Source organism: Centruroides sculpturatus, unplaced genomic scaffold (assembly GCF_000671375.1).
Source record: "Centruroides sculpturatus isolate CEXI.00-Female unplaced genomic scaffold, Cexi_2.0 scaffold352, whole genome shotgun sequence".
Taxonomy (NCBI): domain Eukaryota; kingdom Metazoa; phylum Arthropoda; class Arachnida; order Scorpiones; family Buthidae; genus Centruroides; species Centruroides sculpturatus.
Window position 1 is genome coordinate 317,930 of NW_019384489.1, and position 23,463 is coordinate 341,392.

General features: G+C 24.6%; 1 protein-coding gene across 5 annotated transcripts in view; it reads right to left on the reverse strand.

The window, feature by feature from the left end:
• Window positions 1-23,463, reverse strand: part of LOC111621701 (cubilin-like) — a 67,012-nt gene that overhangs the window by 41,443 nt on the left and 2,106 nt on the right. The window contains exons 2-7 of one of the 5 annotated variants that reach the window (XM_023363918.1): window positions 18,924-19,052; window positions 16,198-16,284; window positions 14,658-14,835; window positions 13,851-14,059; window positions 12,396-12,603; window positions 11,340-11,548 (exon numbers count right to left, since the gene is read on the reverse strand). In XM_023363918.1, the coding sequence (XP_023219686.1) occupies window positions 11,340-11,548; window positions 12,396-12,603; window positions 13,851-14,059; window positions 14,658-14,835; window positions 16,198-16,284; window positions 18,924-19,029 (997 nt within the window). In that variant the 5' untranslated portion in view covers window positions 19,030-19,052. Of the gene's footprint in view, window positions 1-11,339; window positions 11,549-12,395; window positions 12,604-13,850; window positions 14,060-14,657; window positions 14,836-14,937; window positions 15,789-16,197; window positions 16,285-18,923; window positions 19,053-23,463 lie in introns of those variants that run through there. The other 4 variants (XM_023363919.1, XM_023363920.1, XM_023363921.1 and 1 more) reach the window with 4 other exon arrangements.

Sequence of the window (23,463 nt, forward strand, 5' to 3'; positions counted from 1 at the left end):
CTGGCTGCTTGGAGTTTTCCGGGTTTTCTCCTTGCCGATAACGACTAAATAGGAGGCCAGTTCCCCATAAAAGTCCTCCCGGAAGGCATTCTTTCCCCTCGCGTAACATAGCGCCCCAGAGAAGGCAACGGGAAACCACTCTGGGTACTAACTTTCCCTAGTAACACCTTGGCGTATTATTAACTACTTAGTAATCTGTGCCGGGTGTCGCCGACGTCAGAAATCTGATATGGCACCAAGAAGAAGAAGAATTACAGTAATCACTTGATATTAGTTAAAATTTTCAGAGATTCAAATCAACTAATTATAACTAATCTTCACAATAGCAATACAAAATTTTGACAGCTCTAACAGTGTGAATAATATGTGAAATGCAACAATCTACAGTAGAATATAGATCATTGCAATTGTTTGAAAATTTCCACATTATCTACATTTGTTTTAAGGAAATATTCACAAATTAGAATAATAAATGTTTTCATATCTTGTCCTTCAACACTCCAGGAATACAAAGTCTTCACAAGTGGATTTTTTAAAACTGTTTTGCATATTGAGGAAGATAAATAGCTCTAAATAAAAGGTCAACTCCATCTGTAAAGACTGTTGTATTCCTGAGTAGTTGAAGGACAAGATATGAAGACATTTATCGTTTCTTCTAATTTGTGAATATTTGTATATTTATTATTTCATTTCATTTATTAATATTTGTTTTGTTTAAATTATATAAAATTTATAATTGTCAAACTGTAGTTCTGATAATTCAGCTGATTACATCATTATGTTTAATCTAATGGTGACTTTTGAAACTTATTTTTCTATAAAATTTTCTTTTTCTGCAATTATTCTTAAAATACTATCCATTTTAAAGGCATTTCAATAAATAATTACAGTCTTAAGGATTTCAAGTACAGATGATAATTTATAGACTGTTAATAAAGTATATAATAATTTATAGATTGAAGAAAATGTTTAAATTTATAAACATCATTTTCAAACAATGAGTGAAAATAATGAATTTGAAATCTGTTTGAAAGTGTAAATATAATCTGAATTGAAGAAAATGTTTAAATTTATAAACATCACTTTCAAACAATGAGTGAAAATAATGAATTTGAAATCTGTTTGAAAGTGTAAATATAATCTGAATTTCATTTAATGAACTGTGAATTACAATTAAATTTAAAGCAGATCAGTATTGGAAAATAAATATATATATAATTAATGAAATAAATGTGTAATAAAGATTATTGTATGTATATACTTAAACATACATTTAAAAAATTGTGACATTCTTTCTTTTCCTATTTATAATTTTAAAATTAATTCCAGATAAGTCTAATATAAATTAATCAAAAAGATGAATTATCAACAACTTAAATATTTTCATTTATGTTATAAATAATATTTAAAAAAATTTCCAATAAATTTAAATTATAATTATAAAAGATAAATTTTTGATATAAATTAAAATAAATTTGTTATGAAGACAAAAATTAATTGTACAGTACATTCAAATTTTTGTTTTAGGAAATAAATCAATGCTTTTAACTTTTCTCTTGTATTCAGTTTAACTCATTCTCTGGTTTTAAATCTGGCTTGGTTCAAGTATAGATCTTTTATTCATATAAAGAAAGAACCAGATGAACATTTGAAATAAATGATATAGTTTTATAGAAGTCAAATAACATATGTATTGTTAAATCAATTATGGATCAAACTTAGAAAGATATAAACTGATTATGAAATTACATTATTACATTATAGTATCAGTGCAATAATACTGGTACTAGCTTCTTATCATTATGAAGATTGAATTTTTTCATATGAAGCAATAGTACAGTACATCGCAGACTATAATCAGTCTAAATGTTGATCAATATGGGTAAACTGGCTCACTCGCATAAACTTTACGATCACTTTATATAATTGAGAGATGAAGAACAATATTTCAATTCAACCTCATAAAGCATCATGAAGATAAACAAGAGATTCAAATCCACATCTCTTGTATCTTACCATAAGATCATTTGATAAATTTTGTTGCAATGAAGAAGAGAAATAAAATTCTTTTTATTATTTGAATTAATTAACAATTTGATCTAACAATAGTCCAATATTAATTAATGCTTTAACATATAATTTTAATTAGTTTTTTGCTCTTTATAAATAAATTAATAATAAAATTATACATATAGAAAGATAAGTTGTATTATAATTGTGCCAATTTCTTAGATACTATGTATATTTATCATTATGGTATTCTTTTTTGTTTTTCATCTTAAAGTAAATAAATAAACAAATAGATAAAATAAAAACAAGACTGTAATTATTGTAAAATTTGTTAAATTATATTTTTTTAATTTAGATTAGTTATCTTTAAATTATTAAAGAAAATTTTTAATTATTCATTTAATGTAAGCTAATTTGTAAATAAATATAACATTGAAGAATTTGATTGTACAAAACAAATAAGCATTTGCAGAATTATAGAAACCAAGATAATAAAGATAAAATGTTTTTTGAGACCTTTTGTCACAACTTCACATGTGAAACTTGGTTTGGGGGACACATTTCCACTATGAAAGCTAACCACAATTAGGGAATCTGAAAACTAAGGCAAAGTCTGAAATATTTTATGAAAACTGAGACAAAAAAGTCTTAAACAACATTTTATCCTTAAATACATATGTTGGTTCCTATAATTCTGAAACTGCTTGTTTACTTAATATGGAATTATATACACCAGTATACAGTATACCAGTACATTTCATTCATTTAAGAATAATTGCTTAAGCTATTTTAAAAAACTATTAAGTAGATGGGAGTATAATTTGTTTACAATTCTGAGTGATGCTGTATTTATAAACATATAATTATATTATTAAAAGAGCTAATAAATACTTGTCTTTAAGATTATTATTCTTCACGATAGCATTAAGAATATGTGAAAAATTAATAAAAATCTAAACTCAAATGGTTTCTTTATTTAAAATAGAATTACACATATCAAACTGAATAATAAAATCTTTATAAATTTGAGCATACTATTCAAAAAGTAATTTAATATTTTCATTAATTTCTTGTGATATTGTTATTAATTATATTTTAAAAGTATTTTGTTAATAAAGCAATCATAATAAAATTTAATTTTCAAAATTAATTATATTTGCTATTTTAATTTACAGAGTAAAATGTATAAAGGTAATCATAAAGTAATAATAGAATAAACAAGACTTGTATAAACATAAAAAAAAAGATTATTACTAATAATGAATTCATATACAAATTGTTCAATAGTTAAATTTTTGAAGTATTTAGAAGGAAATAGAAAAATGCAAATTTTAAATCTTCTAAAGCAGGTCAATTAAAAGATTTAGGAAACTAGAAATTTATCATCATCCATAATCATACTTAAACCTTGTCACTTACCTAATTAATTATTGAAACTTAGCCAACAAAATCACTGAAACTTTAAATAACCAACTATAAGAAAGTTAGAACACTATATAAAAAATATGTTGTTATCGACAGAATAATAAGACCATTAAAACCCCAGGATATAAGAGAAAGTGTTATAAAGAGTACCAAAAAGTTTTTAAAGAACATTTGGGAATCTGCCAAAATTTTTTTTTTAAATTTTCTGATAAAGATACCACAAAGACTCAATAGGACAAACTAAAGAAATCAAATGATAAACATCAGTAATTAAATAAAAAGAAAAAAAATCCAAAAAACTATCCTTGAAATATATTAGTAAAGAAATAGTAACAAAAATTTCTCAAATAAAATTACCCAATTATCAAGCATTTCTTTATAATAAAATAACCCACTGTTACTATAAACCTACATTTGATACAATTTTACAAAAAATGACTATTAGTAAAATTGTAAAATTATTTTCATCAATTAAATATTACAATTAACTTCATTAATCAACATGTTGTAAGATACTGTGAGTTATTTTTAATTTAATATATCTTTACAAATACTATAAAATAAATTGATATAATGGCAAACTAGTAATAAAAATTATTGCATTTAACATATGCAATACTTTTTATTGTAAAATATTATATTCAGTTTAGACAGAAAATTAATTAAATTTATAGTATAATATTTTCAAAATAACTATGTTAAAACTCCAGTAGATCATCTAAAATCTAATGACATAGCATTTCTGACAGTTCAACAAAAAGAATTGGTGAGTATTAGTTTGTGGATTTTTTCAAAACAAAAAAAAAAACAACCAAAAAATAAAATAAAATAACGAATCTCGGTGCTGAACTGAAATCACTTCATTACTATATCAATAATATTAATAAATATCTTCCTTTGATACAATTGGAGTACTTAATTTTCCTAATTACTTTTAAAGTATTCAAAACATGAATCTAATCAAGCAAACTTAAAATTTATCAAGCAAGTTTATTACATAGTATAGTGTATAGTATATGCACTATATATGTATAGAATATACTAATATATATATATATAATGTATTTATATAATTTTCCAAAAGTCCAATTTATCTATGTGATAATTCAGCACTTCCTCAATTCAATGATAATGGACTATTGAAAAGCTACTGTATGTTAATGTTTTATGTAATTCTTTGAAACCATTAAGAAACTTTTAAAGGTATTTCTGTGTTAAGTTATAAAATCAATGATACAGCAGAACTAAAGTAAAAAAAAATCAAACCACTCTATTGTTAAAAGCATTTTTATTTCCTTTGCTAGAAACTTTATAAGAAACTTAAATTGACACAGAATGCTGATAAGTTTAATAAAAGAAAAAAAAAACCTTTAAGTTAAATATGTTTTAATTTAAAAGCACTTATTAAATTAAAACTTATATAATGTTTAAATTTTATCATGGAAAATTATTATATCTATAAAAAGAGGAGTGTTAATTTAAGAAAATGAAATTAAAGACTGAAGAAATTTCCAATATTTGCACTGTAAATTTGTAATTACCAGTATTATAATTTAAAGAAAAAATTGTTACAGTTAATGGAAACCTATGCAAAAACAATTTACTAATGTAACATTATTTGATATTGTTACAATAATAATATAATTATCTCAAATTACATTATATCTTTTCTATCCAAAAAGGAAAGAAATTATTTTAGTTTCCTTATAAAATCAAGCTTTTAAAATTTTAAAATGTTATAATTATAATAGAAAAGATTTTTATTGCTTTATCATTATTACTTAATGAACTAAAAAGAGCTAAAATGTGTAACAAAATTAAAATTCACTCTTAAATATTTATAGCAAGCACTAGTTAATAAATTAAATATTTATTGTTTATGCAATTTACTTTTATATTCAACTTATCTTTTACTACATTAATTCACATTATATTTATTTATTCAGCATTTTATGTTATTCCTTTTATAATTTTTTGCAAGAGACATGAAAGTTCTTATATAATCAGAATAATTATACAATTATAATAAAGAAAATTGAACTATGTTATAATTTCACAGTTAAATACCAATTAAAAGTCAGCAGTTATTTATAACTATTTGAATTTATGCATTTATTAAAAAAAATGTTTTTATATTTTATTTTGTAGACATGTTCAAATTAAAAAGCTGATAAGAGATATTTATCATAACAATTTTATTTTTATATAATTCTTATTGATAATAAAAGACTTTAAATTAAGACACTTTATTATCTTAAATTTATGTGCTGTTGAAGAAAAATTCATAAATAAGAGCATTTTGTTCTAAATTGAATCATAACAACAATGTTGACTATGAAACAGTGTTCTTACAATGCTTCTATATTGATAGTTTGAAAAATATTCAATTTAGACCATTTAAGTGATCATTAAATGATGTCTAAGTATATTACAGTTTTATTTCTTAAAGCATTGATATTATTCTATTATGATTTTCTATTATATATATCTGTATATATATATGTTCATGTGTATGTACACTGAAATAGTTTATCAAAAACTATCTCATCATTCTTGACAAATAAGGATAATAATGATCACAAAACGTCTCTGAATATAAACAAGTAAAGATAAACAATCACAATTACAGGTATCCCTCGATTAATGTGGTTAATTAATGTCTCAATGCTACTGCATATATCAAACTCACATTAATCAAATACAGTATCTATGTTAAGTAAAGACAGCTGGTAAAGCTGTGTTAATTAAAACTTTTGCAGTGTGTATAAAGGGGTTGCCGCAATTCATTTTGCATGTTAATCAAATCCTGCCTTAAGCAAGGGATACCTGTACAATATTAAATTTTGTTACAAAATGGTTGCCTGATGACATTAAATTAAAATACAGCTGATTGAACTTTCTCAGCAAACACCAAATTGGTTATAACAGTCTTATGGCATACTTAGGTTTACCTACATTTTATTTAGTCAAAGTCTAAAAAAACAATTTCATTTTGTACTTTACCAGTAACGCATATATATATATATATAATGATAAGAATGAAAAGATAGATGTAATATATAACACAATATAAACAAAATTAATCTTAAAATGGATAAAACAGGTCAATATAATGTTAAAATATTAAAGTTTTTATATCATCTTTGTTTTTACTTTTATATTCTAGCAGAAAATTTTAAAAATGTTTTTATTTTATTTTATAAGCCCTCTTCAGATTATGATAATCAAATACAATAAAAATGTTGCTTTGTGGTCAGCTCACATGGTCATCCCAAAATTCCCTCATAAAACTGCAAAAGTTTGATTTATATTAAAACTCTATAAAACTCTTCCTATGTTGGCGGCCACTTAACTGAAGTGGCCACCAACATAGGAATGTTCTAATATGACATTTATCTTTTGCTTGAACAGGACAACCTTACACTCATAAATGCAAGGTATTCTTTAAAGTACTTAAAATAGAGTTGAGCTTCGTTGCTATAGTTTTGGAAAAGTTTACTGAGATTCCTTCAAACAAATGACATTCAAACAGAATAAAATTTTTATTTACAATTGATAAATTAAATTTATCAACAGAATTTAATAAAAAGAAAGACAATTATATATTTGTTCAATTATTTTATACAAAATCTGAATGTATTTTGTAAAAATATAACTATATAATCAGCGATGACAATTTTACATCACTGATACATCACTTGAAACATTCAAAAAGAAAAATATTGATAAGTCTAATGTAAAAGCTGGTTTAATGATTAACATTTTTTTCTGATATTTGGACATTTTTGCATATTTACTGACTTCTGTTTTATGATTTTTTCTGAATTTGTCTGTTATTTATACAAAACCTTTACTATGATTTTATAAACAACCTGATTTCATTGGATATTAATTCATCTATGGTTACTAAACAATTCCATTTAATATTGTAATGCACAATATTTGAATGAATTCTACTGTAAACTACTTGCATTTACTATAAATGTACCATATTTCAATATTCTATTATTCTACATTAATACATTGCCCTGTACTGTACAAAAGTTTAAATTAGGATAATGTAAATTTTTTATTTTACTTACTTTAATACAAAATTATAAAAAGCAAACAACTTTTAACAAGATTTAGAACTGTATTCTAATTACATTTTGGTATGTTAATTTTTTCATAACTGCACATTAAGTAATAACATCAGTTACGTGACCTGAAACAGTATACCTTAAAGTGACCAGACATCCTGGATTAACTGGGACAGTTCTAGTTTATGGCTCTTTGTCCCAGCTTGGAAAAATGTCTCAGATTATCCAATTTTCATTTATAAGTAAATATTATTCATTGATATAGATAATAACATTTAAAGCACAAAATCATTCAAATAACAACCTCACAGTCTATATCTCATATCTCAATTTTTAGAGCATCCCAGAGTGAAATTCAGTTAAATCTGGTCACTTTACGTATACCCTAAAAGTGGTCACATATGAGGTTATACTAAATATAATAAAACATAAAATATTAAATGAATCAAAAATCCCAATTATGAAGATGTGAGAATTCATATATTAGAATATTAGAATGTGAGGTTTGGATCTAATTATATAAAATTTTGTTTGGTTTATATTATTATTTTTTTGCTTTAATTTAGAATTTTTTTAATATGGTCAATCCTGTGTATTTGTTCTATATTCAAGTCCAAATTTTATGATCTGAATGTGATTTATAAAATATCCAAAGACAATTGTTTTTGCTTAAATTTTCTGTTAGAATATTCTGTTATTAATCAATACATTTTTAAAAATTAACATATATTGGAAATATAGTTTGATCAATTTGTTATAAATACTGTACTATACATGAAGCTTTTAGTTTGTTTAATACAGGTTCTTTTAAAAAATATTATGAAAGCTTAACATAATACATAAGTACAGGATAAAATATTAAGTATTTACATTAAGAAATACAAATAAGTAATTCTCCAAATTTGAATCTAAAAATATGATTTTAATTTGCTATTTATTATTCTTAAAAATATGATTTGAACATAATTTGAAAAATTCATTTTTTAACCATATCTAACATTAAATGAACTCAAACAGAATTTGTATCTTACTAAAATCTCTGAGGCATTTAGTGTAAAAGCAACAAATCATCAACACTTTTATCCAAGACTAAATGTTCAGTATTCATTTTACAAAATAAGAAGAAAATATGACTATTTACTATTTACTTAAAATGTTAAAAAAAATAAATATACCAAGACATTTAAATTGAGAGAGATTTAATGGTAAGTAATTTCAGTAAGTTTAACTTATCTTCAGGTAAACAAAACAGTAACTTTTAAAAATATGATTACAGTGAAGTTATGAACAATTTGTTTTTCAAAACAGAAGACAGTGAATAGCCATATTTTATTTTTATCAGTATTAAGGTGTGTGCTATTTCGCAATATTTTTATTTTTCCTAAATATGATAGAATCTGTTTATTGTAATCACTTTGTTGCTCATCTACACTGATAATGTTAACTGACTAATTAAGCAGGGTAAGTAAAAAAAACTACAGTTACTGAAAATTGTATTTTTTTTTATATGTGTTTTTTATATTGATCTTGATATTAAAAAAATATATAATTGGAAAACTTATTAAATTATAAAAGTTAACAATTCATCTAGTTTTGACTAGTAATTGAGAATAACAAATGTCAGTAATTTAGACTACTGTATTATCAGCAAATAACTATTAAAAAGATTAATTTTAAAGTACTGGTTAAGACTGATAATGATTGATCGTTATCAGCGTGTTATAGCTTATAGTGTGAAAAACCAGTTTAAAAGTAACTTATTTAACTGAAGATAACAATAACTATAACTAAACTAATAACAATGAGTGGATTTCTACTGAATATTGGATAAATTAATTTTTAAAAACATGAATCAATTCTTTAATTACTTCATTATTATATTATGTCTAATGAATATATCATAAAATTTAATACTGAAATTTCAATTTTAAATCATAGATATTTTTTATATAGATAGATATAAATCATAGATGAATTCTTTAAATTTGAATATGAAATTTTAATGTCACAAATCTAATTACAAAAACTGACACATGTAATCACAATTATCTCATTGAAATTTTAAATAAATTTGAATTATAATTAGGAAAAAAAAAATCTTCAAGAATAAAAATTATTCATAATCAACATTAAAGATAAATGAGATAAATGATTATTTGAATCAATCTTATTAATCTCCATTAAATAATACTTTCTGCCACCCATAAACTGATGATTTAGATAACAATAGTAACTATGTTAACTTTTGATCATGTGCCAAGTGAGAGAATCAATGACAATTTACATAGAGAAGATATTACAAAGTGACAGATTTGCAAATAATTTACATATTCATTTTCAAGATAATTTAGAAGATTACAAACTACTATATAGTTATTTATTCTGTAAAGGCATTTACTACTTATTTATTTTGTATATAAATTATACAACAAAATAAAAATAATAATGATTTTAGAGAGAGAGAAAGAGAGAGCAATAAAATTTTAATTCATGACTCAATTCTGAATATCATAATATAACATAATAATGAAATTTATAAACATTCTAAAAAAAAATCCATGCAATATTTTCAATACTGTAATAAATAATATATTAAAATTCTTCAAATTTTATGTAAATTATACATTCAAATATATTTTAATTACTGGTAAATAACAAAGCATAATTTTTTTTTTTCTAATTGAAAGAAGGAAATGATAAAATATATTTATTTATATGAAACCGATTCAAAAAATATAAATATAATTTATTAATTTTTGCTTTTATAGTTTATATAATAAATCCAATCCATTTGTACTATTCAAAGAGAATAATGAATTGAATTCTTCCGATGTCATTTTCCCTCCTCTTTTTAGAAAATCCAACTGAACTAAAACCACTTTGAATAATAACTCAGCTTAGGACATATTCTATTATTTATATATATAAATAATTATTTTTATGTATGTTATTTAAAGGAATGAAATTTTTATATATCAAGTAAGATTCAATGAAATTTTTTACATTACAAGAAAAAAAAGCATTTAAAAATATTTATTTTACATGTTTATTATCTATTTCCTTTTAAATAAAAGATTTGATCATTTCTAATGCTATTAAGAATATTTAATGCCAAATTGAATTATGAAATTTAAAATTTGAAATGTAAATTCGATATAATTTATATAAAACTCCAAATAATTCAACATATTTTGGTTTATATCAAAGGCACTAGTTTAATTCATATATTTGCTATTCTATTAGATATTATCATTTTAATTAAAACTGATAGCATAATATTAAGGAAAACTAATTTTGTGTATAGATCAAAATTGTGTATGCAATGCAATAATAATTTCATATAAAATTTAATAGGAAACATATTTGATTAATAAAAGAAAAACAAACATGTTTTTCTTTTAATAGAAAATTTTTCAAAATTTATTAAATAATAAAAAAAAGTGCAATAAAAATAATTTGATAAAAAAAATAAAAGAATAATTTAAATATTTATTAAAAGCATATTTTTATTTTAAAGTTCCCTTTTCTGATTGTTTCTAAAAATAATACAATATATTTATAATATTTCAAGTCCTATCAGAAATCAGAAAATAAAAATTGATTAAAAAAATATTAGAAAACATTCCGTTTGCTTAACAAAATTTAAAATGTAACTGGTATCATTATTTCCTTATAAAAGCTCTTTAAGTATTATAAAAAAAGAAGCAAATCAATTTTAATTTTTTAACCTAATATTTGTCAATTAAAGTAATTGAATTACCTTAATTTCATTAAAAGTAATTAAATCTGTAAACATTCATCAAGAAGTAATAAAAAGTAACTCACCGAGTTTAACAAATCTTTCGCTGAATTCAAACCATCCCGAAAATCCTCGATTTTCACTATCCGTTGTTCTTTGCATTGTATTAAAAAAGACATATAAATTATCACCCGATGAATAAATAACTAAATTTCTCTGTTGACCACAATAAGTTCCTATTAGTGGGTATTCTGCATTGAGTCCATCAAATACTTTCACATAATCAAAAGGGCAACTAAAACAATAGAAAGTAATTACTATTATTCTCTTAAAATTATGAAATTTTTAAATATAATAAAAATAAATAAAGAGAAAAAAATTTTTAATTTTGTCTTTCTAACTATCTAAAATCTTATTTTATTGCTTCAATTCTTAATTTCAATCCTATTTAATAGTAAATCTTCATAATCTATCATAATTGTATATATAAATTTTGATTACATTCTGTTTATCAGTAAATTATGCAAATTTAATTGAATACAGTACAAAATAAATTGCATTAATAATGTAAGAATGGCAATAATATATATATATATAATTTCAGTGATATTTATAAAGTAATTTCACAATAACATATATCAAAAGTTTTAAATATTTGAATAAATTAAATATTAAATTTCGAAAAACAAAAAAAGTCTTTAAAATTAGAAAATTAGAAATACATTTCATGGACTTTTTTTTAATAAAAAATGATATTTTGCATTTCTTGAATAAAGAAAGGATGACTTTCATATAAATTCTTAACTTTTAATGTTGTAATTCATTATTGCTTCAGGCAAAACATTCTAAATGTATTTGTTGGCAAAGTTTCTCTGGCACAACATAGTATAATATTTTGTAGGAATAAAATTAAACTTACAAAGTAAACAACAGATATATATATGCATTAATATAAACTCAAAAGAAATAAGTTAAAATTAAAAAAAAGAACTAATTTAAAGTTTCATTAATATAACATATAAAAATATTAATTCGCTTGAATTAATCAATATACATTAATATGATAATAAAGTTAATTACAAAATAGTAATATCAATATAATTATCTTTATTTCATAATGAAACATAACTTTAATAACATACTGGGAACCTCCATATACAAGATCAAAATCCATGAATTCCAATCGGACTCTCTGTCCTTTTCCCCCGAGAAACCGATATTGGCATTGAAGGTTTTTTGGATAAACACCTGGATAAGTTGGAGATAATAAATCACCCTCTCTTGCTCTGTCACTATAGATGGTAAAACTACAAACAGAATTGGGAGTTGGTGTTCCAACCACATATTGAGCTACAAAATAAAGTATTTTTTAAGATATAAATATGTATATTTATCATATACTGTAACTCAAAATAAAAAAGTAAAAAAAAAAAATTAGTTTTTTTGGTATTAAATGAACAATGTTTTCAATAAATGAAACACTTTCAATATTTTAAAATATGTGTGTTTACATATTATCAAATTTTAAATATGTATGTATTGATTTGTCATATTCCTGAAAATATTTTGGAATAATTGAAGACATTTGAGTTATTAAAAATATTGTTTATTTAACACAAAAAAAAAGAACTAAATTTTCTTCTTCTGTTTTGAGTTAAAAATTTCTGACCTACACCTTGTCTATCCTATTACACATATTCATCTTACATATATGTAATGTAAGACTATTGAAGTAGGGTGGCATCGGCCCATAATATATTGTAACCCTTTTCTAAAGCGTTTCTAAAGTGGTTCTGTAATTTTTGATATCATCTTAATGTTCTTGAAAGCGACAAGCCAATTTTCTAGTTGTGGCCCTGATAAAAAATATTTTGAGACCCACCAACTGCTTTGAGATCCGAACAAAAGAAGAATCCGGTGTTTGCTTAGCCGTCCATTCCATATTTGTGGGCCATTACACTTTGCATTGTATAGGGCTTTCAAGAGACATGGTGTTGTATTTCCTATAAAATCACAGATTTCTCTGTGCAAGATAGTTTTACTATTTTGGAGGAGTCAGGGTTCCTTTACAGCAGACACAAACGGGAGCAAAAGTATTTTATATGGAGCATTTTGTTCTAAATTGAATCATAACAACAATGTTGACTATGAAACAGTGTTCTTACAATGCTTCTATATTGATAGTTTGAAAAATATTCAATTTAGACCATTTAAGTGANTTTAGAAAATGTAACAGTGTACAGTAAATAAGATAAATCTAACATAACTAATTACATCCTAATTAAGATAAATGCATTATTTAATAATTCAGCAAAATAAATGATTGCAATTTTGGAAAGAAAAATAAAAAATTAAATATTCATATTCTTAATTTAATTTCAATTAAAGAAGAAAAAAAAAAGATTTGATATAATGTTATCGATAGAAATTCGAACATTTGTGAGAAATTTAAACTATTAAATCTGTAAATTTTTTTTTTTTTAAGAACGAATTTAAAAATATATTAAATTTGAATTTTAATTTAAAATTTCATTACAGTATATAATAAATAATTTAAAAATAAATTGTCTTATAAATTGTATCTTTGAAAAACTTACAGGCATTAATAAATTCATATATTCCTTGGAAGACATCAGGAGTAACTTGTTTTTCATCAGTGTAAAAAGCAATGACTAATGTCTCATACAAGGATATTCTTTTTCTTGGCAAATTATTTCCACAGATACGACCTCCAAATGGAGTTGTGATCAGATCTTTGGAAGGCTCTTCTACTTCTGTGTAGAGATCGATGTATTCATGATTGCAACTGAAATTCAAAATGAATATTTGATAGAGTTGTTCCAACAGTTTCACATAAAGAAAATAAGATTCCATCAAACTGTCTTCATGGATGTATTTAGTTAAGTCACTCTCCTTTAAAAAAACATAGTATAAAAAAAAATTTATTTCTAGAAAGTTTTGTCAATATTATTCCTATTGGAATTCTTAAATTCATAGGTATCCTCTCTTGCTTCTGCATTTGAAAGTTATCTGAACAGCAGGTTATACTGAATCAGTTTGTTTTAATAATTAATAGAAATTTTATTTAAATTAATCAATAATTCCAGTAAAGAAAAAAAAAACAATCCAAACAATTCACCTTTGTTAAATCTTGTTTAAAAAATGATATATAAACACAATTAATTAATTATTAACAAATTAAAAAGTTAAATAAACAAACAAGAGAAATACAAAAAATTATAATGTATGATTTTTTTAAATCTATATTAACATCAATCTTAAGCTAAATAAACAATTTCATTTTCAAAATTTTTATACTATTTTTTCTTTTCCTTTCTTTCTTTTTATACATTTGTAACACAATCTAGCAGCACAGTATATATATATATATAGTAAGTACTTACTCCGTAGGAGTTCCTTTTAAATTGAACACAGTGAAAGTGACTTGTACCCGTTCATTTTCGGAAGCAATAAAAGTGTAGATGCATTGTCGAGAATGACCTTCTGGGATTTCCAAAGTGGGAGAAGCGAAAGTGCCATTCTTTGGTCCATCCGGATTACTAATAAACATCCTGTCACACTCTGAAAGGATAAGATTTGCCATAGTGGGCCATAAACAAGGGCCTGAATAATTAATTTATCAATCTATATAGAAGATGATACATGTTTATTATTAAAACTTACCAAAATATCAATAAATTTTATGAATCAAACATATTAATATTTCAAAAGATTAATATATATATATATTAATCTTAAAACTGCCTCCATAAACCTTGATACATTAAATTAATAACATTATCAGTGGTGCATTATAGCTTCGTGGGGCCCAAGAAAATTTGAATTTAATCAGAAAACAATTTTATAAAATCAAATTTAGTTTACTTGAACATAGAACAAACATACAGAATTGAGCATCATCACAATTGGAATTATTTATTATTCTATGTTTTGTTATATATATATTAAAACACATCATCTATATCGCGTAGAGTGTTGACTTTGGGGTAATTTTTTTCTTATAAAAGATTGGTTTGGGGTTCCCCAGTTAGTGGGGTCACCAGGCAATTGCCCTTAGGATAAAGCACCACTAAACATTATCATTATAACGAATTAAATTTATTATTATTTTTTTTTTTTTAAATAAAGAAGTTTATAAATTTAAAAAGCAATTATCTGGATGTAGGTTGAATAAGTTATTTTAAGAATGGAATCAAGTTTTATTACAATAAAATCCAGCATAGGTTAATGGTGCAAAATCTTTTGCATGGCAGTGCTGTAGTTTATAAGATCAGCTGCGATCGTTATGGACGTCATGTAATGAAGATATATGTACCGAGAAACTTGGATGAGTGCAACATTGGTTCACCATACAGACGAACGATCATGACTTTAGAAAGCAAATTGCTTTGTATGAGATGCATTCCCTGCACCTATTTTTATGGTTTATCTACTTAACATCAAAACACATTTACGCTTACTACAAGAAAACATTAATATAATTCTCTTAATCGAATTAAATCTACATCCTAAGAATAAATACATATATATTTTTAGTAAAAAAAAANAAAAAAACTCATTTATACTAAGGTAATAAATTTGATTAAGATGCATTTGATATTTATGCTAGATTTCAGATTAAATTTTAGATTATTAGAAATATTTTATTGTTGTAATAATAATAATAATCTAAGAATAGTAATTTTTTCCTTTTTTATGGTAGATTATAAACATATTTTAACGTTTCTATATCAGCAATTGCACGATATATATATATCTGCTATTGCAAAATTTGATATATGGAAATGATGCGTATCAATTTTATCTTTAAAAATTTTTGATAACGTTCGATTAATATCGAAAGATTTGAAGAGATATTCTACCGAAATTTCCCTAAAGAGGGCAAATTTTAACGATAAAAGCACGAGACAGCAGACGACATACTTGGGGTCCGTATGGTAGGTGAAGGGGAGAGATGTGGCGGGTGAAGCGCAGCAGGTGGGAGACCACTCACAGATGGAGATCCGGCGACTAAAAATTAAGGGAAGGGTGCGTTAGTATATACAGGGAATGACAGGATAGCAGCAACATCTACTAAACATTATATATAATAATTAACATTTAAAATTAAATTAACTTAATTTAATTTTAAATTATTGTATAAACACATTTATGTAAAATTTCCTTGGTGTTAAGGCATATTATTTTGCCTTACATCAATACATAAAGAACACTTACAGAAGTGTTAATTTATACAGTAATTGTAGTATTTAAATAGTAAATTGAGGCCATTTAACTAATAAAGCTGAACATTCGATACAAGTAGATAAGGAACCGTCCGTTAATTGTGTACAGCTTAAGAAGGAGGGAGGTTGCGAGAGATAGACATGGCCTATGTTTTAATGTTTAACTGTCAGAAGGGTCCACAAACTATTGTACATGTACACTAATTAAAGGGAAAGGATTTGTCGAAAGTACTGTATATCTTTGTATACACGGAGGGAGATGCTAAAAACTGTACACGTAATTAATGGACGGCCCCCTAATAATAGCGAGGTTGCGGCCGAAGTTTTCATCTCTCAAACGTGAACGTCGAACGTCGAGCGCTGCTTACAAGATAGCGGCGCTCGACGTTCGACGTTCACGTTTTACAGATATAAACTTCGGCCGCAACCTCTCTATTGATCGTTTTATAGATTTTATTTGAAAATTTTCTACATTGTTAATTATTTTCCTGTAAGCCTATCAGTTATATCGTTATCCACATATTCACATTCATGATACTTTTCGTTCTCAGACCACGTATATAGCTTCTTTCCAGTTAAGCCGACGCAATAATCAAAATGTTTTATGAATGAAGATAACATAGGAAGAAGAAGAGAAGGAAGGAGAGAAGAAGAAGAAGAAGAAGAAAAAAAAAATGCTAGAGATAAAAATGCAATAAGAATTCGCTAAAGATAGAAATAGCTTTAGATGCACTAATGCTAAAATCGTAGTTCTGCATTCATTGACTTATAAAACTTTTTTTTTTATTATTATTATATCAGGAGAGAAAAAAAATTGATAAACACATCATTAATTTAATATTAGAATAATATTGATTAGTCTTAAACATTTAAACATGATAGGAAATTCGATAGACTATTAAAAATATAATTAATAAAGTGATAATCAGAGCTTTGAATCTTTGAATGATGGGATAAATAGCACATGTTTGAGACACTTTAGAGGTATAATGGCAATTGTGTAAACGCTTTAACTTATTAATAGGTGTTAATTTAAAATTTAAATATAATTCTTCTAAGATTGATATACTGATCTGATGTTAATATGACGTAACATAGTAATTTCTGTATTAGTTTACAGAAAGAGTTTGTTTATGACAGCTCTGATATAAGACAAAATGTTTTGTAGAAGATTGGATTAATGATCAAGTTTTTCTTTTTGGAATCAATAAGTCATTAATTTTACAATTGTCTTTTAATTTTTAAAAATAAATTCGACCTTTTAAATGATAAATTTTTTTTTCCTAAGTGGAGAGAGAACGTTTAAAGAGTTATAATTCATCCTAAATTGACAACAACATGGCAAAAATGTTTCTAATCAATGGTATAAGTCGCCTGAGGATAGAAGTCTAAGTCAATGCTAGTCAGCTATCAGACTTTGGCTGACAAATAACTTCTTTCCTCAGGCCAGGAAACACTTGTTTTCTTCTATAAGAGTTATGATGGAGTGTTTTGTATTCGTTTATATTGCACTCTGTATAACGAAATCTTTAAAAATTCGTTTCGAAAATGTATCTAGAGATGAATTGACTGTATTTTTCAAAAAAAAAACTCATTTATACTAAGGTAATAAATTTGATTAAGATGCATTTGATATTTATGCTAGATTTCAGATTAAATTTTAGATTATTAGAAATATTTTATTGTTGTAATAATAATAATAATCTAAGAATAGTAATTTTTTCCTTTTTTATGGTAGATTATAAACATATTTTAACGTTTCTATATCAGCAATTGCACGATATATATATATCTGCTATTGCAAAATTTGATATATGGAAATGATGCGTATCAATTTTATCTTTAAAAATTTTTGATAACGTTCTTAGATAGCTCCATATTCAACTGAAATATTAGATTTATGCATAAAAATAATGAAATAAAAAGATACTTTTTATGTATCCAAGTCTTATGAAAATTACATTTTCTTTGCAGAAATATATGTGTGTATATAACGCCCACGTGTTTGCATTTGTATAACTGAATACGGCTGCTATCGTCGCTATAACAGAAACCAATTATACTTCTCTTAACTTATGTTTAAAAGCAGAGATGTGCTAGCAATTTTTATACATCAAACTAAGCACTCTTTAGTGACTGATACATTATTATTATTATTATTATTTTCTTTTAAAATGCAATATTATGTATCGATAAAACATATATGCAATAATTTATTATGTATTCCTCACATAAAATAATAAAAATATAAAGAAATCGTTGAAGAGGTGAATAACCTCACGAAACTGATCGATTCGCCATGTCTGAGGATTTGACGTCATTCAGCATTCGGTGACGTCATAAAACGTGATCACCGACATCGGAAGTAGATGCAGAAACAAGATTACAAAACGATAGCGATTTTTGGAATTCCAATCAACTTACCGAGAGCCGTTAGATGAGGCAATAGTACAGCCAGACACATGACTGCGAAAAAACACCAAGATGCGGTCCCTATAGTGTCCAATTGGTCCTGTGGATCTGGGGACATGCTGCACTCAACCTCCTCTGTCCCTGTTGGAGAATCAAAGCACAATACACTTTATAGAACGAAAAACTTTTTTTTTTTTTTTTCTCACACTCTTTCAAACTCATAACTATTCTAGAATTGATCTTACCACAGAAATGATTCATCGTGTTTTACAGAAATAAAGTTTTTCTACGCTATAAACTTCCAAGAATTTTAAATAATAATTGTAAAAAATAATAAAAAGCAAATGTCTCTTAAGAATATCCTATACTAATGACGTATAGTGACGTCATTTATGAGTTTTTATTTAAAGATTTCCCTCCTGAAATATAACGAACTCCTTAAAAAAAAATATGAAATAAAATATGTAAAAACTATTTATCTTGTTAAAAGATTTAAATATTCATATTTTTAACAAGATTTCTTCTTCTTTTTTTTAAAATAGATATCTAATAATTTATTTATCATCTTCTATTCAATTACATATAATTTTCTCAGAGAAATAACTTCATGATTTATCATAATGCATATTTTAATAGATTATAACCTACTTAATTATATCATTTTACCTTTTTTTACATATATATATATATATAGTAATATTTATGATATTTATCAATTATAAATGTGTACACGTATAAATTGCATAATACATATTTATATATTATAAACATGCAAGCAGAACAAATAAATATATTTATCATAATAAAGGAGCTTTGCTAAGTCAATAAATAAATTTTACTCGAGAGGAATTTAATTAAAATTAGACAAATTTCGATCAAAAAATAAATTTAAAAAAATTGAAATTTTTCCCATATTTATTTATTAAGTAATTTATTTTATTTAATTGCTAATAGAAGTAAAAAAAAAGAAGTCACGATAAATAAATTATATTAATTTAAGATTATCTGAAGTTGGCAATCGTATTATTTTAAGCGAATAACGTTTATCTCTTCAGCTTAAAAACAGGATAGAGAAGGACTGTGTTTTCGGAAGGATCGATTGTTTAGAAACTTCGTAAAGTTTACTAAACTTTTCACGATTTTCAAATTGTTTTTCTCGTGTTAAAACTTAGTTTTTTTCCCCTCCTCCTCCTCCTCTTTCTCCTCCTCCTTGAATATTATAAGGCTCGATTTACTGTCAAATTCAATCGACATTTAAGAGTATAGACGAAAATGAAAATTATTTGAGACTAGAAAAAAATATATATATATATATGTATAAATCTTTTTCTTGGATTTTATATATTGTAGTTTTGCTATTTTGTTCTGGCAGGAATCCAATTGGTTGACCGAATGTTCGACTCTTCGGTTATTTAATTCAATAGTTTTTTTTTCTAATACGTTGTTGTTTTTTATTTTTAAAGGGATATATCGTTTCGATTTAAAATTTTTTACTAAGATTTCCTAAGCCAATTTCTGACAGAATGGAGACATTATCAAATTTTAGTCATTTATCATGACACTAGATTACATTTCTTCTTTTCCTCCTCCTCCTCTTCCTCTTCCTTCTCCTCCTCTTAGGTACAATTTTTAATTTGTTTAATTTATTTACTAAATAGATTTTTTAAATAAATGTTTAAATTTATTTAGAAAAAAAATCATTATATAAATATTCATAAAATAATTGATTATCATTTTCCTCGGTTGTTCTATTTTTAAAACGAAAGAAAAACAGAGTTTTTAAAACTCGTGTATAAAATATAGTTCACGATAAAGAAAGAAAGAAAAAAACAACTTTATTTATTTATTTATTTTTCTTATTCTGAAAGAAAATAACTAATATTAAAACAAATTTAAAGCAGAAAATATTCGTATTGTAGCGATTAAAACAAAATATATTTGATCAGAAACAAAAATAGTAGACTGCATCAGTTCTGACGTCATCGCCTGACGTCATTTCGGCCATTCCTAGAAAACAAATTCTTTACATCAAGAGCCGTGGTATATTTTATCATTGTTAATAATTCACGCATTAGAAATTACACCAGCATAATACTATTTTAATAAGATTAATAGTATATTGAGAAATTGCCAAAAATTCTTCCCTTCCTTCCTTCCTTTCTTTTTTTTTTTATCTCCCACTTAAATCATAAACAATTTTAAATTGACAATATGTTACTTATAAATGTTTAAACATTAACAATAAGTGGTTTTATATATCTTAATTATTTTTATATATATGTATATGCTATAAATTTTATAAATTCGTTCATTTAAATCAGATAAAAAATATAAAAAATTTAGGGTAATTGCTCAGAAAAATCACTTAAATTTTTGATGGTTTCTACATCGAATTATGATCATGTTAGGATTTTGATTAAATATTCGACTAAATATTTTTGTATTGCCTAAAACATCTTGTCCAAAACTCGACAACAAATTGATTATTTGACATTGATAAAGTACAGAAGGGATCTTGAGAATATCAGGTTGCGAATGTGAGAGCATTGCCTAGTTATCACAAACCAACTTGCTTTCGTTACAACCAATCTTGTACAATTACCCACCATATCCATACACAATAAGATGATTTATTTTTTTCCTGTATTATATTTTTCATAACATTCTTACGTCTAATTTAATCTAACATGTAAGAGATAAATTTTAAAACTATCCAATTTATCTTTTAAATATATAAAGTTAAATGTAGTATTTTAATTTCAAAATAAGATAAGGAATGTATAAATCATATAAGTTTTAAGATCGTATAAAAGCAAGGAAACAAATAAAAAAATAATAATAATAAAAAAAAGAGAGCAAATGTCATTAAAGCGATCGATCTTTTTAAGAACTCGAAAGTATTGGTAAAGGTTTGTTTGTTTGTTGTTGTTGTTGTTGTTCGCAAATGGGAAAGGTTGTAGTCAGTTTTTAACCTTACTTTCGCCTTAGAGTTGAAAGTAAAGTTTTGCTTCCCCCCTCTCTCTCTCTCTCTCTCTTTTTATTTTCTATTAAAGTACTTTTAATCCTTATTCTAATAAAAGAAGTCTATTCGATGTATTTACACATTCAATGTAAATTTTTAAAATTACTCAGTAAATTACTTAATAGAGAAGTAAAGAAGAAAAATTTAAATAAAAAAAAATGGAACTTAACGATCTTTCTACTTATTTGTTTATTAGATAATCATTTGATGTAGATGGTTGTTTGTTTTAAAATGTTGATTTTCGGATAAATCGATATCATTAATGTGATAAAGTTTTCTTTTTCTTCTTTTTTTTAAACACGTTTTGGGATTTCCTTAGTGAATTTTCGAGTAGCTTCTTCATTTCTATTAAAGTGAATTTATAAATGAAATATAATTTAATGATTTACTAATTTAATGATATTAAAATAAGTTCCTTAAAAATTAAAAAAAAAAAAGAAATGTTAACACGTGGGTGTAGAGTATCAGTAAATATCTTTCAAATTAATTTTAGAAGCGTGACGTTATTATTGTTAGTTTCTTTTTTTATTATTTAAAGTAAACTAACCGATGATAGTAGTATATAAGAGAGAGAGAGAGTACACAATTTTATTATTTGTCAGTGCAGTAAAAAATTGTTTGATTATCAATACAGTTCCAGAAGTGGTTAAAGAATAATTACATTGACCTTAATGTCAATCTGATTTTTTCAAAATTTCGTTTTGATACGAGACGAAATCCTTTCATTCATCGTCCCAACAAATGTTCAGTGTAGCGAAACATAGATAAAGCTACCATTAACTGCCACCAGGCGAATAAGTGGCGCAGAAAATTCAATTACACCTATTCACCTCTGTGAGAATTTGATAAAAAAAAAAATAAAGAAAAAACGATTTGTTAAGTAGAGAGTACCGAAAACATTAAAATCTCAATTTAATATCTAGAAAAATACGGTTTCATAAAAATCAAAATGAAACTTTCACGCTATTTTCTCTTATTTGAAACGTTATTATTATTTTTCTAATACACATTTTTGTAAGGAATCATTTTGAAATTAAGTTCTACATTGATTATCCTGTCGTAAGATAACAGACGAAGTTTAATTGGTGTAATCTTAAATATGATTGATTCGTCCTTATGCTCAGATAAGAACGAATCAATCATCTTTAAGATTCGTCCTCATATTTTTGATTAATGATTTAAGATAAATTCTATATTCTAGACTTAAAATAACTCTGTAAACTATGACAATTTTAAAAGTCAATACAATAATTTATTTATTTAGTATGTATGCATATACATATACATTTGTAATTACAAATTTTATATGTTATACACGGTAGCGAATTTATTTATAATTTTTTTATAGTAAAGTCCAAAGTGAATGTCACTATATTAATTTATGAATATCGTAAATATATTTTATTATATTTTAATTTTAAAAAACCCCCACCCGAGAGAGAGAGGTAAGGAGTGAGTGAGAACAAACTGTAGTCTAGTGAAACAAGCACCTGTAAATCCCTCTTTGCCACATAACACATTACCATTGCA